General features: G+C 39.6%; 1 protein-coding gene and 1 long non-coding RNA gene across 2 annotated transcripts in view; both read right to left on the reverse strand.

Moving 5' to 3' along the window:
- Positions 1-1445: 1445 nt before the first annotated feature.
- LOC125177547 lies at positions 1446-5068 on the reverse strand. Its single transcript, XR_007157245.1, has 5 exons — positions 4535-5068; positions 4126-4263; positions 3619-3867; positions 2968-3169; positions 1446-2625 (listed from the first exon to the last, which is right to left on the reverse strand). It is a non-coding gene; the product is annotated as an uncharacterized LOC125177547 (long non-coding RNA).
- Positions 5069-9219: 4151 nt separating this feature from the next.
- LOC108667110 (macrophage mannose receptor 1-like) overlaps positions 9220-14500 on the reverse strand; it is an 8653-nt gene continuing 3372 nt past the window's right edge. The window contains exons 2-7 of the mRNA XM_047885128.1: positions 13795-13956; positions 12345-12473; positions 11812-11927; positions 11299-11455; positions 10741-10914; positions 9220-9393 (exon numbers count right to left, since the gene is read on the reverse strand). Of these exons, the coding sequence (XP_047741084.1) occupies positions 9260-9393; positions 10741-10914; positions 11299-11455; positions 11812-11927; positions 12345-12473; positions 13795-13956 (872 nt within the window). The 3' untranslated portion in view covers positions 9220-9259. The remainder of the gene's footprint in view (positions 9394-10740; positions 10915-11298; positions 11456-11811; positions 11928-12344; positions 12474-13794; positions 13957-14500) is intronic.

A 14500-nucleotide genomic window follows, 5' to 3' on the forward strand; every position in this document is an offset into this window, starting at 1 on the left:
TTCACGGAGTTTATCATAGTCGCCTTCCGCAAAGTTCAAACGTTCACGCTTCCGAGGCGTCTTATCTTCACAACCCTTCATACTGAAAAGCAATGATTGGTGGTGGCTTTTGCCCAACGGAGCCTCTTGGCGAAGCACATCTATCATTGATTCTTCACTAGTGGACATTAGATCTAGAATATTTGGGGTCATTTTACCCCTAAAATGGGTTGGCTTGGTGATGTTCGGGATTAAAATTGAGTCTCGCACAGACTACAAGAACAGGGATGCTGGGTGATTCCCATCACTTGGAGAAGATTCATCTGCCCAGTCTATTTATGGATGGTTAAAGTCACCAACGATCAACGTATGCGACCTGCTGAAAGTCATGATCGGTAAAATGCTGATTAGAACTTTATCGTTATCAGAGGAGCTGTTAGGTGATCTATAAAAGACCCTATGAGGAGGCTGTCCTTGCCTTTTAGAGCAAGTTCGCACCACACTGATTCTCTAGCTGATTGATGCTCTGCAGATAACTTAACTTGCTGGGCCCCATATGAGGTTCTAATCCTCGGAGCTACATCTCTACTGCACTGCTCTTCATTTAAGTTATGAAAACAATCAAAACCTGGCAGCTGAAATTCAGCAGGTACAATTTTCCCCCCGTGATTTTTAGGAAATGTTTCTGCAATACAAATAATGTCTATATACACTCAATTACGATCACAGTTAACAGTTCACTTTTTTGTTCAAAACGGAATCCGAGTTCGTGTAAAAACATTTTAAAACTTTTTGTGCACTTTAACTTCGATTTATGCGGTTACTTCTCACATTACTTACAGGTCTGGAACTGTGGACATGACTTCTACTGGTACTGTTTACTTGTCTTTCAGCTCCGCTAGCTGATCGTGTGTGGCCGGTGTTGCCTTGACATTGCAAGAGTGGTTGACCTCATTTTCCGTGCTTTTCCGCCTGACTCTCTCCTGCCATTTCTTGCGAAAATCCTCTCTCTCTAAAGTGGTAAAATCTTCTTTACAAAAATGAAGTTGTACTCAGGAGATTCTCCAAGCTTTCTCGCTGCCTTCAGCACGCTCCCAACCTGTGCAGGATCCTGTACAGCCACCAACAAAGGTATGCAGGCGTTGGAAGCAGCATCCTTCGAGCGTAGCCTCTTGCACGATGTGATATCAACCGGTGTGCTGAATGCCTTGCTACACCATTCTGCAATAAATTCAGTATCAGCCATCACTCGGTCTTTCGTATCAGATGCGGAACTCTCGGGTCTCTCCAAACCAAACCAAGTTGCACTTCCTACGTTCTCTGTTCAGTAACTTGCGGGAGTTTTCGCTAGCAACTTCGGATAAATAAACTCTCTGAGTCTTTACCTCAATTTTTTTCCGTATTCCGTATTTTTCAGCTGAGCCTTCACTTCAGTCAGCTCATTGCATAGCAAGCTCAATTTTTCACTCAACGAGCGCACCATCTCACTCAAGGCGTGTAATACATCATACAGCGATTTCGTCTCATTGCCTTGCTCTGCCACCGCCTTTTCCCTTTTTCAAATACCAAGGGTTGGTTCTTCGCAGTCACGACAAAGCCAATGAAGTAATTTAGTGCTCTGGAGAAACGAGTATTCATCAGAGCTCAACTTCTAACAGCTGATATAAATGAAGTCTTCGCAGCGTTCAAAGATGTCTGTCTGATCTGCCCCGCTCACAGACATCTCTTTGCAGTGTTTGCAAACTTTCATCTCCAACTTAGCTGATTTGATTTAAGACTTTTGTCTAGCAGAACTAGTGGGCTTTTCATCTACCTTTTTTTCTCTGTCCAGCCATCGTACAATGCACGGAGGAAAACACAAGTTTAAAACTGACTTGACTTGAGTAGAGTCAGATTCCGTCGCAGACACGCAACTCGCAGATTGGAAGGCGGTAGGAAGAGCTAGGGCTGGCCATGAGGGTAGGAGAGGGTATAGGAAGACGAGGCCGACCTGAGCGTGCTTAATTAAGGCTCCATTGTTCCCCGATTGATAGGCGTTCGTCGAGGGTTGTCAACAAGCTACAAGCTACCCTCACTCCTTGCATTGCATTTGTCAGGAATAAAATACTTGCACTAGCCGCTTTTTTGCACTATTTGCACCATTTTTACTAAACTACACTGAAATTGAACCATTCACTGAAATTGTTTCGGTACAAATTCGAGAGATAAGTCAACCGGGCATAGAAAAAAGTGAGACAATTGGGACCCGCAAACATGTACGGGCGTCCTCGATCACGGACAGAAAGTCTACTCCTTCCCTCCTTTTTGTTATAATCAAAATGATCCAGCAATCAGAGCGATAAGCTGACGCTGGTAGATCTTAAACACCAGAAAATTTTCGCTGTAAACTAACGCCGTTTCCATGACAATTAACCAACGAATTTCAGTAACCAAGACGATGGTCATGCAGCGTTGCTAAAAATGGTAGAACAATTGTTGTAAATATGCGGCTTGATTTAACTTTTCATTCTTGAATTATGCAAAATTGTAGAGGAAAAAGAATTTCAGTAAAACGTGGTAAAGGGAACAGTGAAAATTCCTTGTGACCTTGCCTCGTATCTCGCAGCTGTGCCAGTCACGGGCAAGGTGGTTATCCTTCATCATCTTCTGTGAAACGAAGAACAATTCGGTCATTATAAAACGTCAATAAATTATCAGGTAAAATAAAAATGAAATGACATAATATGAAGAAACAAGTTCCGAACAGCGGAAAACTGAAAAAATATTCCTTTTCGTTAGGACGTACTGTAAATGAAAAATAATACGTAGACGGAGAAAAAATAAAGTATTTGACGAGGAAAAGTGCTGGCAATATTTGCAGCGAAAATTAGAATAACTTAAAAAATATTTTTCGTATTTGATTCGATTTTTAACTTATAACATTATCGTCATCGCTAAAGCCTTTATCTCACTATGTCACTACGTTACAGAGCATAGAAAAAAACAGACCATAACCTAGAAGGCAGAGACAATGCAACGGCAACAAGAAGTCCGGCCGGCACAGACGCGACGAAAACAGTTACACCGGCTGTACAAAACTGGACAAAGTGGAGGGTGTAGAAGCCGCTCCATTCCTTCTTCTCAACGGCAAATTTCTCAATGCAGAATCGAATTTCGAGGATGACCACCGTCAAGGCAGCTATCGAAGAGCCTGTCGTAAGCAACATTGCCAAGGTGAGAAAAATTACATGTGCACACAGATTCAGATTATCAGAAATAGTTTATAAAGCATATTTTTACAGAGGTAAATCGCTGTGGCAAGTAAAAAAGTCCATAAAAATCGTGAGATATTGGACGATTAAAAAATTATCCCCAAAATAGTCCGGTATCATAAAATTCAACACTGAGGGGGAAAAATTCATAATGGATGAACTAAATCAAAGCTGATTGAAAAAAATCCGTCAACAGTTACTTGCACACCATATCTGTAAACTCAAATTAAAATTGATTTCAGACGAAATTTATAAATAAATTACCGAAATGTTGAAATTGAACGATTATATTTTCTGCTAAATTTCTAACGTCTTAAAACTATTCTGAAACTTTTAATTAAAAATGTATTTTGATGGAGTGTTTGGGTTTGATATTGAACGAGCTAACCATTGATGAGGATTATTTTCCGGATTTTGGCGATCTTCGCACCAAGAGCAATCTTGTTCTCCATACTGTGGACCTCGGCGCCTTTTCCTTCTTCTGAATTAGCCTTTTCATAGCCATTTTTTCTCTTTTATGAATTGGTCTTCTCATCGCCACCTTCTTTTTCGTCTGAATCGGCTTTTTCATCGCCGCATTTCCCGAGGCTCTTCTTCTTGAAAAAGCCGCCAGTAACCCAAGCAGCCGAGCTGGTGGCTATTAAAACGGATAATTATAACCGAAACATCTAACACATCCATTGAAAATGAATAATAGCTGTGTAGAATGGAATTTCAGATGTATTTTTATAAATTTAAATTATGTGTAAAAAACACAAAACAATGACAGGTGATATGTTTCCATTTTCCTTTATTTCTACAAGGGCGAACGTTGATGACGATTGTGATTTAATTTGTACAAAGGTCACTAATTCAAATTTAATAATGCGCAGCCAAAGGAGAAAACAGAACACACATATTCTTTTCATTTATTTCTCCTCGGTTTCGGCTGCCTTTGCGTCCACGTCAGCACCGCTCAGGATGATACCGGCTTGTGAGTTGACGCCCACACCCGTGACCAGCGCCTTGCCGGCGCCCCCAATGACGTGGCAGCCTGCGACCATACGCATGAATAACACAACCATCATCTCTGAACAATGGTTAAACACTCTAACATGATTACATATTTATTATTTCCCTTGAATTTTGTGTGCTTAGTAGAGTGGAAAAAAGCCGGTAGCGCTGCGCAGTATTGGGGCAGTATAAATACTGATTCTAAAATTATGAGGCCTGGACGGAGGCCTATTATCGTTGTTCGAAAAAACTATTCTCCGTTGTAAAGCTAGATAGAAGCATGACTGGTGAAAATTATAAGCAATACACACCCGAAAAAAGCAAAGGGTTCAACTGGACGCTTTTTATCACAGGTTGAGACACGCCAGTGCAGGAGGACTCGTCTAAAGTCAAGTCTCTGCTCTGCAGCAGAATGGAGTCGGCAGGCAGCAGGTCGCCGTACTCAACCAGCGCAGTGCAAGGCAAGCTTAAATAGCAGATGAAGTTCAAAATACAGAAAATTTTGTTCCGACCGGATAATAAAACTTATAAATGTTTATTGCTGACAATTGCACCTGAAACCAATTTAAGCTTGTTTTATCTGTACTGCGTACATGTACAAAATGCGAAAGAAAGAGGATAGACTGCTGCTTTGAACTCGGTTGGACTTGGAATAATTCAATTAATATGGATTATTGGAAGGGTTATTGCAATTTGCTGAAGGAATACCTTTATTATGCACCACACAACTCAAATAAATGGGATTTTTCTCGAAACATAAATAAGAGTTGCTAACTTGAACTATATATATGTCACCAACAACGATGTCTTCGACATTGATCTGTTGAAGTTCGCCTTGGCGGACAACAGAGAACGGTTTTTCAACAAACAACTGTACAGTCACTGTAGGCCGTGACTGTAACGATCGCAGCATCACAGAGAAGATGGCGATGCCTGGAATCCAACCCTCCTTTTTTACGCTTCCATCGAGACGGATGGCAAAATCTGCAACTCAAAAAATTTCTAGAGTTAGGTAAAGACAAAATGTATGGTTTACTGTTGGTGGAGATGTACTGCCATGGAGTGTACATTGTACGCTCCTTATAATGCGTGTCTATCATAAATCTGTAGCTTGAGGAGCTGAAACACATGATTAAAGAGATAAACAACAAATTAAATTTCTGAAAGGTAACAGGCTGAGAAGTGCTTCGTGCACCACAAGTCTTAAAACCAATTATAAAAAAAAATTAAATAAGAGATCAGGTTTACACCGCACAAACGCCAAGGAACCCGCACAAGTGAAGCTCTTAACACGTCATAAAAAGATATGGATGAAAAAGATATCCGGCAATGTGCGTCATCAAATTCTTAGACTCACAGTCAATCCCAAGAATGGCCTTATGTATTTGAGCCTAAACATTCTCGACGGTGTTGAATATCTGCTGGGTCACCATTTAAACCTACAATATCAAACTTATCCCTATCTAAACCCTATCTCCAAATATCAAACTTATCCCTCCTATCAAACTTATTTATACTATACATTAGGAATGGACAAAAATGCAAATTTTTTCCACCTGAGTTTCCATTATATTCTGTGATCGACAGCTGATGTCAGTGGCACAAAAAGAGCATTGAAAGGATGGGCCATGAGTATGAAATCTTTTAAAATGTATTTTTTTTATTTAGTGAAATTATTCAATGAAATCGAATTTTTATGTATTAAATAACTGAAATAATAGATTTGATTTACCCAAGCTTACAATTATTTTTCCAACAAATTCTCTTACCATCTATAAAAAATGTTATTGACAATTGTCGTTTATGATTCTTGGGCAAGTGATGAGGCATCTTCATGATCTGTGACCCATTCAGCGTGAACGAGTCATTTGGGAATTTCTCCCGCTTCCTAGGAAGCTTATATTCTTTACTATTTTACCTCATGAACACAAATCTGAGTAGAAACTACCCTTCTTAGATATTCATGCATCTATTCCTTAAACCTACGATCTTATTTTGGAACAGCAATTGGAATTTTAAAGGTGTTTCATATTGAATTTATTAATCGTAAACTCTCAAACTATATAGATTAAAAGCCTAACGGAACATCGTCATCTATTGCAGATTTAGTTTTCTTGCTGCAATCGTCTTAAGAAGTCACTGTACTCCTCGCCTTCTCCGCTCTGTACTCCTCGCCTTCTCCGCTCTGTACTCTCTCGCCTTCTCCGTCACTGTACTCCTCGCCTTCTCCGCCTATTTAACAGGTCACGTGTTTGCCGCCCACCAGCTTTTCAAGGAAATTGACAGTTCATGTTGCAAAAAATTGCATGTTATTATGTTGCTTTGTAAGTAAAACAATCCATAAATATTTTCCTAGAATTAAAAGTGGAATAATGTTGTCGCATTTTCTATAGAAAATAACATGATGAAGAAAAGGACTCAACACAATCAAACTATCTTTATTGGTCATCGAACTGTAAAACAGCAAAAAATATGGATGTTAATTTGAATTTTTCACCAATTTAAGTACGTATATTAATCACGTTTTATAATTATAATAACATTTTTTCAGGGAATATTGATCATTTACATTTTTTGTGGTGTGACTACTTCGAAAATCTACTTATATATAGGCTGCGCCTCGCTGACATAGAGGCGCTGCGCCTCGCTGACAAAAAGGAGCTGCGCCTCGCTGACATAAAGGAGCTGCGCCTCGCAGATATAGAGCTGTCTCTTATACACATCTAGATGTGTATAAGAGACAGGCACAGACGCCGTCTCGGACTGGGTGCATTTATACCGGTTTCGGCTCAATGCATCAAAAACCGATCTTATTTTTTTACGACTGCTCGGCGCCAGCATCAGCTTCCGGCCAACCTGTTCACGTGGGAAACAAGTTCGTCACTCCTGCATCTTTAGTTCGCAACCCCGGCATTGAGCTGGACACCGAACTTTCTTTGAATAACCATATTGCTATGGTCACAAGCGCTTGTTTTGGCGCTCAGCCGATGTCTCGCGAGTCTGGTCCTAGAGGACCTCGTGGTGGGCTCATTCTGACCAGATTGGATCATGGCAATGAAACTCTATGAACTTTCAACCACGGTACTTACTAAACTGCTTCTCGTAATGAACGCTGCTGCACGAATCGTGTACGATAAACAAAAATTCGACCACGTGACGCTGATATTACGCGATATTCACTGACTGCGCATGCAGTTCATGGTCACTATTCTGACGTTCCGATGCCTTTACGATTTGGTACCTCCTTATCTTGCAGAAGGTCTGCGGCGCGTGTCGGATCTGCCTTCTAGAAGACGACTGCGTTCGTCATCATTAGCAGACCTCCTGGTACCGTCTACAGCCTACACGTTCATCTACCGCCCATCACAGAGCGTTCCCGGTCCCAGCCAGCAATACCTAAACTCTCTGGCGGTTTCCTAACCATCGGCTTCATCGTCGCCGATGTTTTGTTGCCTAAAGACGGAACTATTCCGTATAGCCAATGAATCTTGTGTTTAGTCATTTTTATCCTTTCTCACCCTTCCTTGTGCCTTTGTATTTTTCGCTTGCTATTAAACTTGTGTGTAAAGTGCTTTCGCAATTTGTTTGCCACGATAATCGTCGGATGCCACGATAATCGCTTCATAAAATTATAATAATTAAGAATTGAGTATCAACGAGGGATTCAATGTGAAAATAATTTAAATNATATATATATAGTTATAGTTCCACTTTACCGGACTTTAATTAATTTTTTTTCTAAATTGCAAAAAATATATAAAAAAAACTTGACCTGGCTGGACCTAACCTCAGTAAAACGGTCTCTAGCAACCTAAAGAAGGGTTTTAGACACTTCAAACCCTAACTCTAACCCCTGTCTCTTATACACATCTAGATGTGTATAAGAGACAGGCCCAGCACCATATTTATAATAGGACATGACACTCATGTAAGACAGGCCCAGTCCCATGTTTATAAAGGGACGTGACACTCAAGTAAGACAGGCCCAGCCCCATGTTTATAAAAAGACGTGACACTCAAGTAAGACAGGCCCAGCACCATGTTTATAAAAGGACGTGACACTCAAGTAAGACAGGCCCAGCCCCATGTTTATAAAAGGACGTGACACTCGAGTAAGACAGGCCCAGCACCATGTTTTTAAAAGGACGTGACACTCAAGTAAGACAGGCCCAGTAGGCAGCTGTCAAGACCGCAGTAATGCAGTACTCACTGTAATGGCAGTGAGTCGGCCTGACGGTCGACTTACGGATTTCTGTCCCCCCTTCATACTCGTTCCTCTTCGATGATTTTGTTACCTATACCGCCATGTATAGAGCTAAGTCTAAGATAAAAGGCGTTTTTGCTTGTTCTTCCAAATAGTAATAGAATCCTGTCTTTAGCTTGATCGTCTTATTTCCATCTTAATTGGGGTGGGAGCTTAATATTGCAGTGAGGAGCAGCCATTTATTATTGCAGCCGGACTCACCCATTATACCAATCAATGGATGGCGTTATTGAATTGACCTACTTCTATTTTGATTTCATAACTTTTACTTGCCTTGTAATTAGAGTTACTAAAATGGAAACTAATACATTTTCTAAATATTATATAAAAATACTGCTTCATAACATCACATTTCGTATGATAACTGTTTTATGCGGGTGCAATAAGTTTATAAATGCTCCCACTATAATTTGAGTCCAATTGACAAGTTTTATGCGCGGTATCCTTATAACTTGAGTCCATTATACAAGTTTTATACGCGGTATCCCTATAACCCGAGTCCAATAGACAAGTTTTATGTGCGGTTTCCCCAACAGGAGTCATATAGACAATTATTCAAGGCTTATGCGCGGTAACCTTAACCCTAAATTGATGTAAGGATACCTCACATTACCCCAGCAATGAATGACATTATTGCATTAATTTGCTTCTGTTTCGACTCTGTTATTTATTTTACTAGCACTGTGAGTGGAGTTTTCCAAAATAAAAACTCTTACATATCCCTAATAAATGTTCACTAGCAAAGTTTCATAACGTATCACAATTCAAACGATTACTGTATAAATACCTGAACTACATTTGCCCAGTATGGCAGCCCCATTGTCATTGGAGAACCGTCAATCCAGCACCACTGTCCCTCTAAGGCTTCATCCGAGCCACCGATCCAATATCCTTCAGGGTTGTAGCCTTGTCATGTGAAGAGACGTGAAAACATTACAAACTAAAACGAAATTGAAACATCGCATAAAAACAACTACCAAGTTAGCTCGGCGTTGCCTGGGATCGGTAAATAATCCTCGCAATTGTAGACTCGTTACCGCAGGATCCCAATAGTAAGAGTAGAACTAATGAACGCAAATAAATGAAGGACCCGCTAAAATTTACAATACACATTTCAGATAGAACCTACTACTCACATTATACTCTAGTTAGAAATGCGTAGTACTTCTCATTTGTCTTCTAAATCTTACATAGAATTTTCAAAGTGTTTATGAGCGTGTTCGAACCCTGGCGACGCAATATATAGGAGATGCAGGGGCACATCCAAGATATTTATCGTGTCAGGATATTGCATATAATGGCTGTTGGGGAGCGTATCCAGGATACTGATCGTGTCGGTATATTGTATTAGGAGGCTGCTGGGGGCGCGTATCCAGGATACTCATCGTTTCAGGATATTGTATATTGGGTCTGTTGGGGCGGGCATCCAGGATACTCATCGTTTCAGGATATTGTACATTGGGACTGCTGGGGCGCGTATCCAGGATACTCATCGTTTCAGGATATTGTTTATTGGGTCTGTTGGGGCGGGCATCCAGGATACTCATCGTTTCAGGATATTGTACATTGGGATTGCTGGGGCGCGTATCCAGGATTCATATCGGGTAGGGATATTGTATATATAAGGACTGTTGGGGCGCGTATCCAGGATACTGATCGTGTCTGGATATTGCCTGGATATGAAAATTTATCTTGGTAGGTGAATAGTTTGGCATCGAAAAACTGAAAGGACTGAATTGGAACTTATTTTGAAACATGAGTTCTTCCATAAATGGTATTCATAGTCTTCAAATGATAAATCCTACCAATTTGCAGTCAAAGAATATGGTAAAAAATTTGAAAATATACATATATATATACAGTTTTTATTTTTTAAATAAAAGTGAGAAAGAAAAAGGTTCGCCTTTAAATTTTAAAGATTCTAAATTGACGGTTCGAGTTATTTCCAACTTGTTTGAGTTTCATTCCCGGCCCCAGTGAAGCTTGAAGAGATATGCCGCGATGAAACTTAATTAAACTATTTGAACTGTGGTACCATTATCGTTGCATTGTTGAGTAGTACGCGGGTGAATTACGGGAATGAAACACAGCTCTATATGCATGGGTTCGAGAATTGTAGATCTCCTCTCAGTGGTACATAGATCATGAGAATGTCCATGCTCTGTCGGAATGATGTTGGTCTCGAAGAAATTCAAATTTTTAGGCAAGATACTTTAACGCAAAATGCTGAAATTAAATTTTATAGTTGTTTACCTTGATGGATTAAGTAGGAGGTAACCTTGCTGTACTGGTCGCAGTCCTCTAGAATTATTAGATCTCCTCCTGTCGCTCCACATGCGGTGCGCGCAGCGCGCCAGCTATCATAATTGGCCAGAAGCAAATGAATGCACTGTTTGCCCACCAAGACGTACGGAGTGGCGCACAAACCTGCCAGTAACAAAAAGTTCATGGTGTGTCGAACAAAATGAAAATACGACGAAATGATCAGATAATCGCGGTTATAAATAGAATTATAATTTTTGTAAGCATTATATAGTTCTTTAACGATAACTTTTCCAAATATGGCGGTTACGTCAATTCATTTGTTATAAATGAGACCGTTGAGTTGAGTGTAGAATTTGTTGACGAAAGCATTTGCAGACTTGCTCTAACTAAAATAAATATTGAAACCCAATTGGTCATAATAATCTTAGTCTTTACCGAGGCTTGAAACCAGCGTCAAAATTCATTCGTAAACTAAAATGTGCTATACTCGTTTCAGGCAATCAATTTTTTCTTTCTCGGGGAGACACTGCTTAAAAAGACCCTCACCATTCGTCGGAGTTCTTGAGCACAATGCGTAAACGACGAAGCCTGATGAGGTACACATCAAGTCATTGAGCAGCCAGCCTCGGGGGGCGCCTATCATCGCGCAGTTTTCTCCCGTAAAGGCGTTGTTGGGCTCTGTCTTCCCACCAGCGGCCCAATTCTGTAGAGAGCCTAACACTGATCCTATTTTAAAATTATACAGGTACTCAAATTCTGATTTTATGACGAACGTACGAGCACATTTAAATTTAACTAAAGTTTATTATACTTATTTTCAATTTATCTCTGAGCTCAGACGTTAATTCTTTAATATTGATACCATAATGGTCGCAAAAACATGAAAATGGAAAAATAGGTAGGAGAAGGTAAAATTGACTTATTTAGCATCCTCTTATCATGTGGCTTTGCGTTGCTTCTAGCTTGGCGTTTCTTTATGTCTTGTCCTTATTTCATGTACTATTTTGTATCATTTAAAACAGATTATATTGTATCCGTAAAATGCATCAAGTCACTCACGTAAGCCCAGAACGGAGCGCCTATCTGCACGGCGGTGCCGTCGTTCCACTGCCAGACGTAGTTCACCGACGAGTTGGTGGCGCCCAGCCAGTAGCCGTTGATGGCGTCCGCTAAGTCTGACAGAACACATGGGGAAACAGGAGGTGCTTAACAATTCAGGCTTGATCAATGGAGGGGTGCAGTGTATTTTGCATTTAAACGCATCACACTATCGATACCGATTCAGATATTAGAGAATAAGGGCTGAAGACTTGAGTGTATAGTGAAGCTTCGAAGGATAATATAGCAATACCCTGTGAATGTCTTATTGATTAAAGGGTGACGTTGAAGTTAATTTTGAAGTTTGGTATTGAAAATTGATATTGTTAAAAATAAGTAAAAGATTGACGAAGAATAAGCTACTTAATTCAGTCAAATTACGTATTGTGTCTTGTGCTATGTGGGACGTCTTGATGAGAAAGTTGAGAAAGACTTATTTAGTTTAACGTTGGCGTAGGAATCAAGTTGGATTCTTCATGACGTTATAATCTCACATCCATCGTCGACATAAGTAGCAACATCAGTAGCAAGTCGTGCGTGAGGTAACCACCAGGCAGGCGGTGGATGCACTTGGACCCAACGACCTCGTAGCGAGCGGGGCACTCGATTGCCGCTGCGCCTGTCATAATGAACGAGAAAATTTCATATCACAATGAATTAACAATTTTTCGGGAAATTTCCCAAATTGTTTTAAAATATTTCGAATGAGACAGTTCATATTTTATGTAAGCTACACAAATCACACAAGAAAATCAAGCAAAGAAAACAAAGTAAATTCTTCGGCATTGATTCATTTATTTATTCCCACAGAAGCACACGTTATAATGAAATATAAAACCGACGTGAAGTAAAATTTGGGAAATTCCAGGCAAAGGCTTCGAGGTGAATGCCCATATAAGCTAAAAACGGTATAAGGCATATATAGTGTTGCTGTCATAAGGCATATTGTGTTGCCATCTGAGGCAACACAACAGGTAGTACAAAACTCATTTCCAATGATAACAAGACGACGATGAGGACAAACAAGTAAGAAATTTCTAAAATAATCAAAACCATTGACAAAAGCCTTAAAAAACTGATAACCGCATGTCATAACAGATAAATCGGGATAATAGAGGCAATATCAACATTTCACTAAGTAAAACAGGGTAAAACTGCAAACATCTAGCCAAAATTTTTAAAACTTACATATTAATCGAAATCAAATTAATACTGGTTAAGGATAAAGTCACAGAATTTTATTTTTAATTTTTGGAGCAATCTTGTTTGAACTCACCTGACAATTCGTTAAAATATGCGACACAATTCAAAACGGTACCGCGTCTTTCCATTTCTAAATGAACCTGTGGTAAGTTAAACCGAACGCCCCTATTTAGTGTTGTGACAATGTTGGGAACAAGAGGGGCGAATGCAGATTTAAAAAGACGTTTATCATGGTAAAAGTTCATTATGAATTTAAAAAGTTGAAATCTGAACATATCGTCACGTTTTAAAATTTTTGACTGCCCATATAATTCGAGAGTGCATGTCGAAGGAATATTATATGAATCACAAAACATAAAAAATGAATCACTAAATAGACTCTAAAATTGCTTAGACATGTTTGCACAAAACTTGCTCAAGGTTTATCGGAAGCTAAAGAAAATTGTATACAGCAATGTAATTTTAATAAGTTGAACACATTGAATTTGACATATCTCTGCCAAATAGATATTCTCATGAGACCGTGCATGTGTCAAAAAAGATATTTTCTCGTAATGCTCTTGCCACATGGGATAACTTGTCTGTTAACGATCAATTAAGAAATATTAAACTATGCACAATACATTTTCATAGTAAAAATTTCTCAATTGCTTATGCATTTTTACTTCGTATTTTAAGATTTGCAGCGAATATTAATTAGAAGTAGAGGCCAAGAAACTGAATAATCTTTTCACTGATTATAACGAACACAAGCAGACAGAAGACTTTCTTGAGGCTCATAATTATGGATTTGTAAGTTGCGTAGCCTGCGTATGAGTTCTACCAGATTGCTCAGCTTGTGAGAAAATTCGTTTTCTTTACAAACGTGGTGAAAAACGTCCTCTTCCGAGAGTCTCGAGCACACTAAGCGTGAGCCTGATTACCAGCTGCCTTTATGGCACATTTTACACCTCATTGATAACGAAGGCACTTGTTGATACTGATGAATACATATACGGGAACAAAAAAATTAACCCAAAATAAACTCATCGAATGGCTCGCACTGATGCTAACTGATCGTGAAAACTGAGTTAGGATCTGTAAACAAAGAATAAGAAACTTAAAATGTGACAAGGAATAAGTTGACCTGAGTTATTCCACTTAAGAATAATCACGAACAATTAAAAAAATCACAAGGGAAATTTATAATTCATACAACATAAATTTACAATAACACCATCACAAAAGATAATCACCGGTGAAGCACAACCCAGTTAAAATTTAAGGCCGTGGCGCGGTTGTTTATCGGCGTGGAGGGAGATTATGAGCGCGCAACGTCAGGTTGGCCGCTTCTCCAAAATCTCGGCGATATTGCGCTCGTCGGCGGGAAGCGATGGACGGGTCGCTCTGCGACCATCGGCGATAATTTGCACCAGACTTTAAGGTTGTTTACAAACGAGGGGCCGCC

Source organism: Hyalella azteca, unplaced genomic scaffold (genome assembly GCF_000764305.2).
Source record: "Hyalella azteca isolate HAZT.00-mixed unplaced genomic scaffold, Hazt_2.0.2 contig17004, whole genome shotgun sequence".
NCBI lineage: Eukaryota > Metazoa > Arthropoda > Malacostraca > Amphipoda > Hyalellidae > Hyalella > Hyalella azteca.